Below are 14,807 nucleotides of genomic sequence, written 5' to 3'. Positions count from 1 at the left end.
AGCAGCACGCGGCTGGACCGAGTCCCGCTTCCCGCCGACTACCCGGAGAAGGGGCAACGCCTGCCCGCCCGCCTGCGCTCCGGAGAGCCCTAGCTCTTCGGCACCCGCGCTAAGCCCCGTGGCCCCGGCTTCCCCGCGCCCGCAGCGCCCCGCAACCCTATGGAGAGCGCACCGGCCACGGCTTTCTGAGCGCGGGCGCCGCCGCCGTCCAACCTGCGCGTTGGGGTCCCCCGGCTCGTCCCGGCCCGGGGCGTCCGAGAGGCAGGGGGAGCGCGCACCATGAAGTCCGCGCTGTGCAGCCGCTTCTTCATCCTCCTGCCCTGGATCCTGATCGTCATCATCATGCTCGACGTGGACACGCGCAGGCCCTCGCCCCCGCTCACCCCGCGTCCCTACTTCTCTCCCTATGCGCTGGGCCGCGGGGGCGCCCGACTCCCGCTGCGCCGGGCCGGCCTGGGGCGCGGCTGGGAGAAGCGCAACGCCTCTCGCCCGCCGCCGCCACCCGAGCTGCCCACCATCTATGCCATCACGCCCACCTACAGCCGCCCGGTGCAGAAAGCCGAGCTGACCCGCCTGGCCAACACGTTCCGCCAGGTGGCGCAGCTGCACTGGATCCTGGTGGAGGACGCGGCGGCGCGCAGCGAGCTGGTGAGCCGCTTCCTGGCGCGGGCCGGGCTGCCCTGCACGCACCTGCACGTGCCCACGCCGCGGCGCTACAAGCGGCCCGGGCTGCCGCGCGCCACCGAGCAGCGCAACGCCGGCTTGGCCTGGCTGCGCCAGCGGCACCGGCACCAGCACCAGCGCGCGCAGCCAGGCGTGCTCTTCTTCGCCGACGACGACAACACCTACAGTCTGGAGCTCTTCCAGGAGGTATCGGCTCTCGTGCCCCGGCTAGTTGGGGGGGGGGGGGGTGGGCAGAAGTGGGGGGTGGGCAGAAGGGAGGGGTCCCCCGGCCCGCCCCGACCCGACCCCGGACGCCCAGTCCCGCCGCCGCGGCTCTTTGGAGCGCTCGCTTCCCCGCGCGCCTTTTCAGATTCTCCGTGAAGCGCTCCGCAGCCCTCTGCGAGCCGGCGGGGATGGAGAGCGGGTGGGAGGACCACTGCAGCTCCAGGAGGGAGTCCACCCAACCCCGCGATGGGGCCCAGTCGGTGGCGCAGGTAGGGGGAGCGGGGATGATTTCTAGGAACTGGGCTTGGGCTGGCCTGAGGATGGAGCCCCGTGGGGCCCGGCTGCGAAAGGGGGGGCGGGGGCTTGGTGTTCTACGAGGCCTTTCAGCGCACACAGGTGTGTTTCTGAGGCTAGAACGGTATAGGGAGGGCAGTGAAAGTAGTGACTGAAAATCAGCCCAGACGCACATTTCCCTCGTACCGTCTTCTGGGACGGAACTGGTTCTTAGTGACAACACTGACTTCTAGGGGGTCTTCCCTCCACCTCTGCTTCCAGCAGGCCCTTTCTGACGCTAAAGATTACCCCCCTTTCAAGGAAACCCTCTGGCAACCGAGTTGCGACTGTCCGGCCGTGTGATTATGGCTTTTCGCAGCCCAAGGTTCCAGCTGGGACTGCCTGGCACTTTCCCTGACCCTTCTCTAGGCCTCTCTTTGGCTACTCGTGTCCAGGGTCCGTCGCAGCCCGGTCCTCGGTGCAGCCCGGTCCACCGCTGCTGAGGCGGCCGAATTGCCCTTGGAAGGCCGCAGGTGCGCCAGCCAGCCAGCACGGGGTTAGAGCAGGTGCTCGTGTTTGAGGCGGGTATTTTTGCAGTCTGAGTGTGGTGGGTGCATGCGCTGCTGCCAGTGAGACGGGGTTGCATGGTTTTGTCCGTTTTCTTGTTCCTCCTCCACAAACGTAGCAGAAAAGTCTTGGCTTTTTGGACATCCTGTGGGACTGTTGCCTTCCTCTCCCCCAAATTCCTGACATTCAGCCTCTGAGACTCTATTGTCCCTCCCCTCCTCCCTGCCCACCCTGTCCCCCCAAGTCAATTGAACAATCTGTATGTCTAGTAATCACAAACGCCCCGTGCTTTCGTCCTAACATCTCTGATTTGCTTTCTTAATCTTAGAACAGAGCTACTCTGCCCTTCCAGCTCAATGTTTCTGCCTCTGTGGCTTTAAAAATCCATTCCTTAAGGGCAATTGCTGCCCTCATTTCTATGCATCCTCTCCTGCTTCATGAATAAAAGGACCAGTCTTAATTGCTCCTCACCTTTTCTTTAACATGCTTTCAGATGGAGAGCTTTCTTTTCCTGTTTCTTCCAAAGAAATCAGTAAGCCTGTCGTTGCATCGTATGGTCTTCAGTAAAACCAAGATAAGAGGTGCCATCTGATTTTTTTTTTCAGTTGGGTTATTTTTGTGATCATGCTTGTGCACTCTTTCCCCCAAACATGTAGTTTGTATTCTGAAGCAAAGACATTTACATTTCAGCATACCAGCATTTTAAACCTTAGTCTCTTTTTTTTTTCCTTCTACAACTTGAACATTGCCTTACCCATGAAAATGTGTGGTCTTGTGTAACTAAAATAATGCACAACACTATTAATGAACCTTTTAGAGGGATGGGCTATGACGGGGAGTGATTTTCAGTTTCTTCCCAGCTTCTAGCCTGTTGGTGTAAGGAGTTGGATGGAGGGGAGGAGTTGGCACATTCAGGCAGTGAAACGGTCCAGAACACTGTCTTCCTTTAACGCTTCCCAGACTGAAAGGAAGGCTTGTTGGTGGTGGATATTAAGCAGCAAGAGAAGAATCCAGTAGGTTTTTTTCATCGGTCCCTAGGGGGAAAAAAGAAGATAAAAGCAAGAGGAGAGGGTGGGGTGAAAATGCAGCTTTGGCCCAAGGGAACTATATAGGGGAAAAAAATGCAAAACTTTCAAGGCACGAAAATGTTGTACAGTTGGAAGTAATGAAATATTCAAAATAAGCTTCAGAGCATGCGCAGCTGTTTTTCAAGGAGAGGCGCCAAGTCTAGAAAGTACACAACAGAAGGGATTTTTAAAAAGCATAATACACATGATACACTTAGAATTTAAGTCCTCTAGCTCCTAGAGGTTCCTCCCAGGCAGGAATTTTATGACCAGGCCTATTCTCACCCACCACCCCTTCCCCAGCACAGTGTTTTTGGGCAGAGCAGGTGTCTGTCTATCCACCGGGCATATATGTTGAGACATTGAATCTTCTTTTTTACATCACATTCGTTTCTTTGTACTGCAAGCAGTATTGAACTCTCTCAAGAGTCAGATTAGTGGAGTTTATGCATCCTGAGTCTTGTGCATTGGTGGGTTGGGGTCCCCTACACCATTTCTAGGATTAATGATTCCCTGTGCATTACAGACTAGACATTGCTTCTTGGAGGAAAGGGAGGACCAGTTTAAACGTCCAGAAACTACAGCTCATCCAGGGAAGGGAAGCTGCTGATCAGGAATGCTGTAGGACCCAGGCATCTTTCTGAGCCCTGAATACTGTGCACATGCAAATGAGATTTTAGGTAATTCACTGGACTTAAGGAAAGACTGTCCCAAGTCAGGCTTCATCTTTTATTCATAGTGCTTCTAATTTCCATGGTTGATGTTAACGTAGATAAGATAAAAGGGAGACAATGAACCAGGTACAAATTAGCTCACTAAGCATTGGCTGCAAATGAAGGAAAGGTCTCCAAATTAAATTAAGGGCGCCCTGTGTTCAATTATTCCTCCCTGGTCACTGGAGTGGGGCTTTCTTCTCCCATACAGCTAGCTAATTCCCAGGCTCCCCTTTCAACTGAGCTGTGTGCCAGGAAAGGAATAGTTGCACTGAAGAATCCTACATCTAATAACCAAATCCACTTGCAAATGAAGCTCAGTGTGAATTGTAGGCACAGAAGCTGAGCTGTCCACCGGAGATGGAGATGGTTGGAGTTTTTCAAGTTCCCAGTGTCTCAGGCTCTCCCTGTGACATTGATGGGGCTTTGCCCTGTAGCTCACAGGTAATCCTGCCTGCCTGCCACCCATGCGCCCTGTCAATCTAGCTCTCCGGAAAAGCTTATTTGCAAAGTATTGGCACTGCTCTCTTAAAAGCGACAACCACACACAAACGTAGCTGTTTCTACCCCATTTTCCATAACCCTATTGATCAGATTTCTGTTCTCTGCTAGAAAATCTGCCAGGCTTTCTTCAGTTTAAAGCTGACACTTTTCAGGGGAAGGTGCTTTCATCTTTGGAGATCAGTTAAATTGAAAGGTTATAAAAAAGCAGCACTTTCCAAGCAGGGAGGAAAAAAACTTTAAAAATTTTAACTTTAAATGTAACGAGGTGAGACTGGAAAACAAGCCGACTTTGAAACACTTAAGGGGCTCAGAAAGGGACTCAGTTAATTCACCTGCATTTGGAAGATATTCTTGGCAAGCAGAGAATTAGAGAGGCCCTTTGCTTGGATCTTCTGTTGGATGCTTTTCAGCTGTTCGTGTGCTGAGCGGGTAGAGGAGTGAGGGTTAGTTCTGTCCTGCCCCTTTTCTGATGCATTTATATTTTCCTCCCTTTCTGTGGGGCTCATTAGAGACACAATCCAAAGGCTATTCAAATTCACAGTGTTTGCCACTTTTCCCCCTGAGTAGTAAGTTCTGTGTTTCATTCATGTATATATATATACACTTTTTTTAAATTTAGCCTTTTTTTAAGCAATTCTTTTTTGTTTTTGTTTGTTGGGGGAGGTTTTATTTAGGTTTGTTTATTTATTTATTTAATGGAGGTACTGGAGATTGAACCCAGGGCCTCGTGCATGCTAAGCACTCGCTTTATCACTGAGCTCTACCCTCCCCCTTCTATATGTGTTTCCTGAAAGGAGACCAGAGACCTCCCTTTCCTTCTACCCTGGATACAGTTACTTGGTGGATGCTAAGCAATCTTTTTAAAGTGAAGAAACCTCGAAGGTTCTCTGAGGTGTAACATACCAAGACAATTTTACCTGAAATGTGGCCCCTTGTATTTTCTTCCTCCCCATCTAAAAACATTTTTTTGCAGAGGGGGAAGAAGGTAATTAGGTTTATTATTAATCTATTTTTAGTAGAGGTACCGGGGATTGAACCTGGGACATCATGCATACTAAACATGTGCCCTACCACTGAGCTATAAGCTATACCCCCCAAAAAAGCATATTAATCATCACACCATACATCTGATCAAATGTGAGAATTTTGTAAAATGTGTGTGTGAAAATGACAATCCATTTTCTCAGGCTATCAGTGTGAAATCTGTGCTTTCTCTTTACTCCACCTGAATTCAGAGAACTTGAATTATGGCTAATTTTTGACAGGGCTCCCCTTGGACCCCAGCAGTTTTCACTTGGATGTGGATATTTTAAGGGACCAGAGATCACTATTTGGGTTTCAAAGGCATTCTCCCATCTGCGTCTTCTTGTTGTCTTTTCGCCTTCCTCCTTCGACCTCCAATCTATTTTTTCACTGATTATTCTTTCTCATGAATAGACATGAAGCCACGTCCAGATTATCATTTGGCGCAACAAATGTGTGTCTTTTAAGCACTGAGACTGTTGTCTGCTGCTTCTTGGAAACGGTCATGCGTATCCATTTTCTCCTGTCTATTCTACTTGCCTCTAAATTACAGGCTGGTAAATTTTCTCTTGTGTGAACAGTAATGGAATAGTCATTGCTTTTAAGGCCCGCTACAAAAGCAGAGTAGAAGGACCAAAGTCAACACTCTTATTTATTACCTATTCCGGGGGCTGCTCAAATAGTGGGGGTTTTGGTACAGAATTCAGTAATGTTCAGATATGTCTAGTCAAACCTTTTTATTTTAAATAAATATGCCTTTATTTAGGGTGGTGGGGGTGATTAGGTTTATTTATTAACTTTTTAATGGAGGTACTGGGGATTGATCCCAGGACCTCGTGAATGCTAAGCACACACTCTGCCACTTGAGCTGTACCGCCCCCCCCCCACCATTCAAACCTTTTGGACTCTGGTGAAATATTTGCTTGGTCTGTATACATTAAGATAACATTGCTTATATTTGACTTGCCAAGCAGGGAATTTAAGTTTTGCAGGGTTCTCAAATTCTCCCCCCTCAAAACACAAATCAAATTGCTTTACCAGTCCATAGATTGGTAGGTAGGGTAGTTACGTAGGTTGGGAATAGATTTCCAATTCACAGAAATAAACTGAGATAATCCATTGTTAATACTAGGCAATTTTTGTGTACGACTTTAAATAAGTGTTTAAAATACCCTTTACCCCTGGCAGTGGGGGAAGGTATAGCTCAGTGGTAAGGGTATGTGCTTAGCATGCACAAGGTCCTGGGTCCCATCCCCAGTACCCCCATTAAAAAAAGTTAGCTAAAAAATAAATAAAAATAAATAAAATACCCTTTACCATGGATACAAGCTAAATGAGCACTTACTACAGGCCAGGAACCACGTTTAGGGTTTTAGATGTATTAACATACTTGATCCTCAGCGGCACCTGGGGGAGGTTCTGGTGCTGTCCCGCCACCCCCATCCTCATGCTGATGTTTAAGCATGAACACAGGTCTTTGATAAAGAGTGCAAGGATTTTTTAAATGAATCTAATATCGTTGTTACCCTGATCAATAGAATCACTGATCCCCATTTTACAGAAGAGCTAAAGCAGCAGGAAGTAACTGGAAAAGTCATGCAGCTGTTCAGGGATAGGATCTTAGACCCAGTGCGTGGTTCTGGGGCCTGCGCCCTGGGCGTCGTACCGCCCATCTCGCTTGGCACGTACGGTTGGATGGATGTACGTCATTGCCTTAAGCAAAGCATTCGACCAGCAGAGTCCTCTGATATTGTTCTAACTTCTGCCATACTTGAACTCAGGTCTGTCTTCTTTTTTTATTATTTTTATTGGAGTATAGTTGATTTACAACGTTGTGTTAGTTTCAGGTCTGCAGCACAGTGATTCAATTATACGTATAGGTCCGTCTTCTTGGCTCTGTCAACTTCTGCTTTTCTCTTCTGACCTTTTCTTCACGATGTAATTCTGTCTGATGAAAGTTCTCTCTTCCCTCACTATCTCACCAGTAGACCACTTGATTTTTAGATTATTTTTTCAAGTCAGGTGAAAACTCCCAAGTTCATATGCCAACTGCCATCTTATATTTTTTGAAACTGTATTCTTGTGAACAAGTAAGGACTGATCATTTCTGCAAGAAGATAAAACATTAATTCTTTTCCTTGGTTGATACGTGTCCATCAGCAACTGTAGCTGCCGGGCACATACCCTGTCAGGGCAGACAGATTGAATAGGAGAATAATTTTCTGGAGGGAATGGAAATGGGGAATGAGGACTGGATTGTTTCAGATGGGCTCGGTGGTTTACCATTGGGATGGAGGAGAGGAGCTGGGGACCTGAGCCAATTTGAGCTCAAGGTCACGTGGGTGACAGACCCCTGCCTGTTGCTTCTGTGGACAGGGAGCTGAGGCACCTCCTCCCTGGGGCTCAGCTCTTGCTTATAGGAACCTGTGAGCTGGCGATGCTGCCCATTGCTGGCCCTCACTGCTGGATTCACCAAGCTCCTCCCTCGTTGGTCGAAGCTTCGTTAATTTTCTTGTCTGATTCTTCTGGGACTAGAATTTTCCCTAGATGATTATTATTATTATTATTTTCCCCAAATAATTAAAAACTCAGTAGTTTTTGTTTTCTCCCATCTGTCTCCCCCATCCGTGAAAAGAGAACTCTAAACAGGAGGTAAGTTGCATGCAGAATCTCAGGCAGGTGGTTCCTGCAACCCAGGTGTTTATCCATCGTACCTTGATCTCTCCAGTGAAAGCCAAATGTGCTCAATGCTGGACATTCTCCACTAACTGGGATTTCCGTTACCTAAGATGATTGGATCTTAGCAGTAATAGTGTACCACTCTGCCCGATTCCTTCTGCCTTCGTGAGCTTTGAGCTGACACCTGAAGATCACGGAGCCTGGGGTGTGATGAGGGCAGGGGAAAGAGCTATCCCGGTGGAACAAGCCATGTTTGCAAACCTGAGAAGAGAGGACATGTGGATACCCAGAGAGCCAAACGATGTCCTCACTGCAGGAGGTCTCGATGGCCTAGGGGACAAGGTGCAAGATTAGGCAGGCACCTCACATCTTCCGCGGGTCAAATGTGCTTATCTCTGGGAGAAAAGTTAGCATCTCCCCCACACCTGACCTATAAAGAAAAGAAGTCTTCGGCTTCTTTGTGTTTGGAAGTGGTATTGAAATCACGCCCGTTAGTTAGATTCTTCTTCCTAGACGCTGACATGTCTTTATGTAAGTCTGTGTATTTGCACAGTGTGAGGGTTATGCTTTTACTTGCTTACATCTGCTTTTCAGATCACCTATTAGGCAAATCTTTTGTTAATTTTTTTGAGCTCTTTCTTGTTTTTTTTAATTGAAGTGTAGTTGGTTTACAGTGTTGTGTTGATTTCTAGTATATAGCATAGTGATTCAGATATATATATATATATATATATATATATATATATATACACACTCTTTTTCATAGTCTTTTTCATTATAGGCTATTACAAAATGTTGAAAATAGTTCCCTGTGCTCTACAGTAGAACCTTGTTGTTTATCTGTTTTATATATAGTAGTTAGTATCTGCAAATCTTGAACTCCCAGTTTATTCCTCCCCAGCCCTTTCCCCCTGGTAACCATAAGTTTGTTTTCTGTGTCTGGGGAGGGGGTCTGTCTTTGTATTGTAAATAAGTTTATTTGTGTCCTTTTTTTTTTAGATTCCACATATAAGTGATGTCCTGTGGTATTTTTATTTCTCTTTCTGGGTTACTTCACTTAGCATGATGATCTCCAGTTCCATCCATGTTGCTTCAAATGGCATTACTTTATTCTTTTTTATGACAGAGTAGTATTCCATTATATATACCACAACTTCTTTATCCATTCATCTGTCAATGGACATTTCGGTTGTTTCCATGTCTTCTACAACAGCTATTATAAATAGTGCTGCTGTGAACACTGGGGGGCATGTATCTTTTCCAATTAGAGTTTTCTCCAGATATATGCCCAGGAGTAGGATTGCTGGATCATATGGTAAGTCTAATTTTAGTTTTTTAAGGGATCTCTGTACTGTTCTCCACAGTGACTGTACCAAACTACATTCCCACCAACAGTGTAGGAGGCTTCCCTTTTCTCCACATTCTCTTCAGCATTTATTGTTTGTGGACTTTGTAAGGATGGCCATTCTGACTCGTGTGAGGTGATACCTCATTGTAGTTTTGATTTTGCATTTCTCTGATAATTAGTGATACTGTACATCTTTTCATGTGCCTGTTGGCCATCTGTGTGTCTTCATTGGAGAAATGTCTGTTTAGGGCTTCTGCCCATTTTGGATTGGGTTTTTGGGTTTTTGTTTAATTTTTAAAATAGAACCTGGATAAGGTGGGTAGTAAATTGATAGAAAAACTATAGGTCTGTATTTATCTGTCTAGTTGTCCCAAGGGATTGTTAATATGGACTGTTGGATGCATCACAGCACCTAGCATCAGCTTAGATAACATAGTACAGTATGTCTGTTTCAGTTCACTGCTTCTCCTGCTAGAATATAAACTGAGTAAGGGTAGGACTTTTCCCTTGTTCACTGTGATCTCTCTAGTGCCCAGCAGTTAGGAATGCTCACTAGTATCTGTGGAATGCATGAGCAGATTGCAAGCAGCTTCAAAGCTGGGCAACTGTTACTAAAGGAGGCTGCCCCTTTCAAAGGGATTGTCAGTCACACAGCGGTTGTGATGACCATGTTGTGTGTTTAGGGTAACGTTGAGACCTTTAGATAGTAACTTAAAGAAAAAGGTGACCCCTGCACTAACTCTAAGAGCTTTCAGTGCTAAAAGGAGGGAGGGGGACGGGAAAAGGGAGAGGCAGATAGATCTGTCCGTGGTGAATGCTGATGTCTGGAGCAAGGCATCCCTGCGAACGCCTATCAAGGGTGAGGGGAGGTGGCTGCGAGCTGACGGAGTGTGAGACTTCGGCACATGTGTGAGAGCCTGGAGGCGGATGGGAGCTGGGAAGTTAAACAGCCCCAGGTTCAAGTCCAGCCTCACGGCCTTACGCTTGTTTGAGATTAGCAAGGTTGCCTGCCTCATCTGATTGCTGTCAGTACTGAACCACGGGCAGGTTACAGACATTCTTTCCCCCACCCTCTCTGCGGGTGGCTGCCCCAGGTGACAGATCTACCAGAAAGCTACCCTGTTCCACTTGATTCAGTGCCTATGAATCTCTGCTCCTGAAATCTGGACTGTGTTTCTGGAGGAGGAGGTGAAGGAGCTTGACTTTCCCAAATTAGTCTGTGCCCAGGTGGAACTGGTAAATCGGGTGTCTTAATTGCACCTCTGGCTTACTGCAGTGATGAGAGACACCAGGGTTAACAGGGCTCATCTCTAAGGAGTCCTGGAAGAAAGTGAGGTGCAAGAAAGGAAAAGGCATCCAAAGGACACTTTGGGTTTGGAAGAGGCAGAAGGATGTTCCTCCAAGGGTTATGAGGTGCAAGGCTGGTTAATGCGTGTGCGATGCTGGCAGGTCAGCATGTGTGTCTCAGAGCAGGATGCGAAACTTCCTGCAGGTCTTGGGTGTGGTTTTTTTGTTACTATTGGCATGGACCTAGGGTGTATGACATGAATGAATGAATGTATCAAGGAGATAATATGTTACAAAGGAGAGGGCAACTCCATAGGAATGAAATTAACCTCTGTTTGAAACACACGATAGAAGCAGTAGCTAGATTTCGAAGGTACTTTTGCCGAAGTGGGAAGGTGAGGGGTCTGCCTCCCTGCAGCACCTGTCGGTGGAGGCAGGGAGGTTGTGATCTGACAGGCTGCTGTGGTACCCAGGCCCCTCCGGCCTTGACGGAGACACTGGGGGCCATCAGATGACTGGCACTTATTAGGAAGTCCTCCTTGAGCTTCTTATTTTTTCAGTTGCTTCAATTTTCATAAATAAAAACATTGTGGAGCTCGTTTCCTGTCAGCCTGGGGCCGATGTAGCAGTTGGAGTGGAGTGTGTGTGTGTGTCCATGTGTCCCTGGGTTCTCCTTGACTGTGTGGGTGCAGTAGGTCCTCACTCCTCCAGGTCTTCCTTCACAGGCTCTGTGCCCCTCACTTCAGTCTCTGCCCAGAAGTGTGGTTATAACCCAGGGGTCCTCAACATCTTCTTTCACATAACTCCCTCAGGAATTTGGTTAAATTACCTGCCCTCTAGGATAGCTTCAAATTGACGTCTACATTTAAAACATCATTTTAAATGGTCACAGATCATGTGATTTCCAGTGTGTTATTACAGACATTGACATTTGAAAATGAAACTTAATTATATCCAGTGAATATTTTAAATACTGTACGTTTTATACTTACCATCATCCATTTAATAAACATACTTCTCAATGGCATTTGGAAAATTTATATTTTTCTCTTTTCTATCTCTGCTCTCCCTCCGAATTTTCTCCTAGCATGACATTTTGAGGTTTAAGGTTATTTACTAACCCCCTTATCACGTCTGTCTGCAGTAACAAAAATATAGATGGAATTCAAATTTTTCAAATATTCTTGTGGCTGTAAACTTCTGTCTTAAAAACTCTTTGAGACTGTGAGATCTAAAAAATAAAACAAATGATTGTATTAACAAAACAGAAACAGACTTACAGACCTAGAGAAGAAACTTGTGGTTACCCCTGGGGAGAGGGGCAAGATTGGGGGATGGGGTTAAGAGAAACAAACTATCTGTATAAAGTAGATGAAATAGAAGAATATGTTATACACCGCAGGAAAATGTAGCCATTATTTTGTAATAACTTTAAAGGAAATGCAATCTATAAAGTATTGAATGATTCTGTTGTACACCTGGAACTAATATAATATTGTAAATCAACTGTGCTTCAATTTAAAAAAAAACCCTCTTTGGGATTGAGTTAACATTGCAATTAGTAGCAGGAACCAGGAAATCAAAGCAACATAAGTGTCACAAAGTTGGATAATTAACTGTTAAGCATAAAAGCTGTATTTCTTGGAAGTTGATTTCTTGATGATGTAGACAGAGCGTTTTGCTGCTGGTATATATACTCTGTGTCATTGATGAGTATGACTTACTGCTAGAAAAAGGTAGGGTTTAGCATAAATTTGGTTCCCCCCAGGTCCACCTTGTTCACGTAAAGAATTAAATAAGCTGGAATGCATTGCCTTATAGTAGTGTTCTTCAATGTTTTGGACTCTTAAGCTCTAAGCCAAAATTCCTATGTTGGTCTCATAGCAAAAACTATTCTAATAATCTATCGAGTATGACATGAGTTCTTCAATTTTGTTGAAAACAAATAATTAGAAACATTCTGTCTTTTAAAAGGACTTGTTACCCATTCATTAGAGACATTAACATTCTTAATGAAGATAGCAGTATTTCTGATTTGCTTAGTTTGGTCCTGGAGGTTTGGCCACAGTGGGGCAATGTATTTAGTATGATCTGGGATGGATGTGAAGCTGGAGAAGGAAATTGGGAGGAGGGTGGAGGAGAGGCAGGACCCGCCCCTCCATCGAGGAGGTCAGCTTTAGGGGAGCACTTGTCGAACGGCCTAGGGGCTGAGAATGTGCCCCCTTCAAGCTGTCTGTGGTCACATTTATTTCATGAGTCTTTTATACATTCAGGGACCAGGCACCCACAGTCTGAAAACTACTGTTTTTGGTAGAAAGAATACTGAGTTAGGAACTGAAAAGAGTGGACTCTAGTCCTGGCTGAACCCTCAGCCCTCATGACCTCAGGGAAGCTGACGGATGGTTTTTATCTTTTCCATTTTAATTTTTTTAAATTGAATTATAGTTGAAACAGAAACAGATTCACAAACATAGAAAACAAGCTTATGGTTACCAGAGGGGTGGAGTGGGGAGGGATAAATTGGGAGTACAGGATTTACAGAAAATGCTACTGTATATAAAATAGGTAAACAACAGGGAACTACCGTGTAGCACAGGGAGCTGTATTCCATATCTTGACTGTCGGTTTTTGAGCATTTACTGTGCGCCAGACCTCACACTAGGCATTCAGAAATTGAATTTTCATAATGTCTCTGAGGTCAGAACCACAATGTCCTTTTAACAAATGAGGAAAAGCCCTGACACCCAGCTTCCTCGTGGGGCCTGATGGTGACGTAGACGGCGGCTGTGAGAATCCGGTGAGGTGATACACAGGCAAAGGGGGTTAACAGGACAGCCGCCCATCCACTTGGATGTCCGCACTCTCAGAAGTCTGGCCGCAGGAGCCAAGGAGAGGCTTCAGGAGACAAGATGTCCCAAAGCCCCCTGGCGGCCATGGCTGCCCCCATCCCAACAGTCAGATATGGGAAGGAATTGAAGGATGGTGCACGTGTGGACATGTTATCATGTAAGTAAACTCAGCATTGCAAAGTGAAAATGCCAGTTTCATTTCTAAAGGTCAAATGACAGTTTGGGGATATTTCTGTAACTCTGGAAAGTTCCTCTGCTGCATCTGTTCCCATGGGCGAAAGTGCTGGAGATATCCTTGGGGAGTGTTCCCGTCAGGGGAGCTACAGCCTGCTCTGCAGGAAAGCTCTGGTGCTTGGGGCTCGTGCCCTGACCGTCTGCCTATGGCCTTTGATTTCTGCTGTGCACACAAGTTTTGTGATTTTTTTTTTTAACCTTTTCTGGTCTTGCTTTTCCCCTCTGTTTATGGATTTTTTTCAAATTTTAAAACAAAACCATTATGGAGTCAGATTGACAATGCTTGTGGTTTCTTTGGGCAGTGATTCGGGGTTTTTCAGCAAACCAGAATTTCCTCTGTAAGTCAGTTAATTATCCTGTAGATTAAAACCACTGTTCATTTTGTTGGCTCCTATAAATCTAGTGGGAACATTAGAAAATAAATGCCTATTCTCTATTTCTTGTTGTGTCTCTTCCCTACTTGTAAAGGGCATTGGGTGAGAAACAAAAATTGAGTATTCTAGGGGAGGGAGGAAGGTACAGCTCAGTGGCAGAGTGCATGCCTAGCATGCATGAGGTCCTGGGTTCAATCCCCAGTACCTCCATCAAATCAATCAATCAAATTACCCCCCCCAAAAAAATTAAAATGAGTATTCCTATTTTTTTATTGTGAAAAAATATATGACATGAAATTTACCATTTTAGCCATTTTTAAGTGTCCAGTTCAGTGGCATTTAGGTATGTTTACTCTGTTGAGTAACCATCTCCTCTGTCCCTCTCCAGGACTTTTTCACTGTCCAAACTGAACCCCTATACCCTTTAAACAATAACTCCTCATTTGCCCCTCCCTCCAGCCCATGATAACCTATAATCCACTGTCTGCTTCTGTGAATTGGACTATTCTAGGTACCTTATATAAGGTAGAATTGTGCAATATTTGTCCTTTTGGATCTGGCTTATTTCACTTAGCGTAATGTCTTAAGTGTTCATCCACATTGTAGTATGTATCAAAATTCTGTTCCTTTTTAAGGTGAATACCATTCCATTATGTATAGACCACAGTTTGTTTATCCATTCAGCCACCAACCAGTATTGGGTTATTTCCACCTTTGGGTATTTTGAATGCTGCTTTGAAGTTTGAAGTACAAATCTGTTTGAGTTTGCTTTCCATTCTTTCGTGTGCGCATATACAGAAGTGCGAATGCTGGATCACATGATAATTCTATGTTTAAATTTTTGAGGAACCGCCATACTGTCTTCCACAGCAGCTGTGCCATTTTACATTTCCACCAACAGAGCCTGAGGGTTTCAATTGCTCCATATCCTAGCCAATACTTGCTAGTTCCCTTTAAAAAAAAAAAAAAAAAGCAATTCGACTGGGCATGAAGTGATATAT

The 14,807-nt window shown here is 45.5% G+C and overlaps 1 protein-coding gene across 1 annotated transcript in view; it reads left to right on the top strand.

Moving 5' to 3' along the window:
* Positions 1-279: 279 nt before the first annotated feature.
* The window catches only part of B3GAT2 (beta-1,3-glucuronyltransferase 2), a 79,089-nt gene continuing 64,561 nt past the window's right edge, over positions 280-14,807 (top strand). The window contains exon 1 of the mRNA XM_031455932.2: positions 280-870. Within this exon, the coding sequence (XP_031311792.2) occupies positions 280-870 (591 nt within the window). The remainder of the gene's footprint in view (positions 871-14,807) is intronic.

The sequence above is a fragment of the Camelus dromedarius genome, chromosome 6 (assembly GCF_036321535.1).
Source record: "Camelus dromedarius isolate mCamDro1 chromosome 6, mCamDro1.pat, whole genome shotgun sequence".
Classification (NCBI taxonomy): Eukaryota; Metazoa; Chordata; class Mammalia; order Artiodactyla; family Camelidae; genus Camelus; species Camelus dromedarius.
The sequence above is the reverse complement of the archived record's forward strand: the minus strand, read 5'-3'. Positions and strand labels throughout refer to the sequence as shown.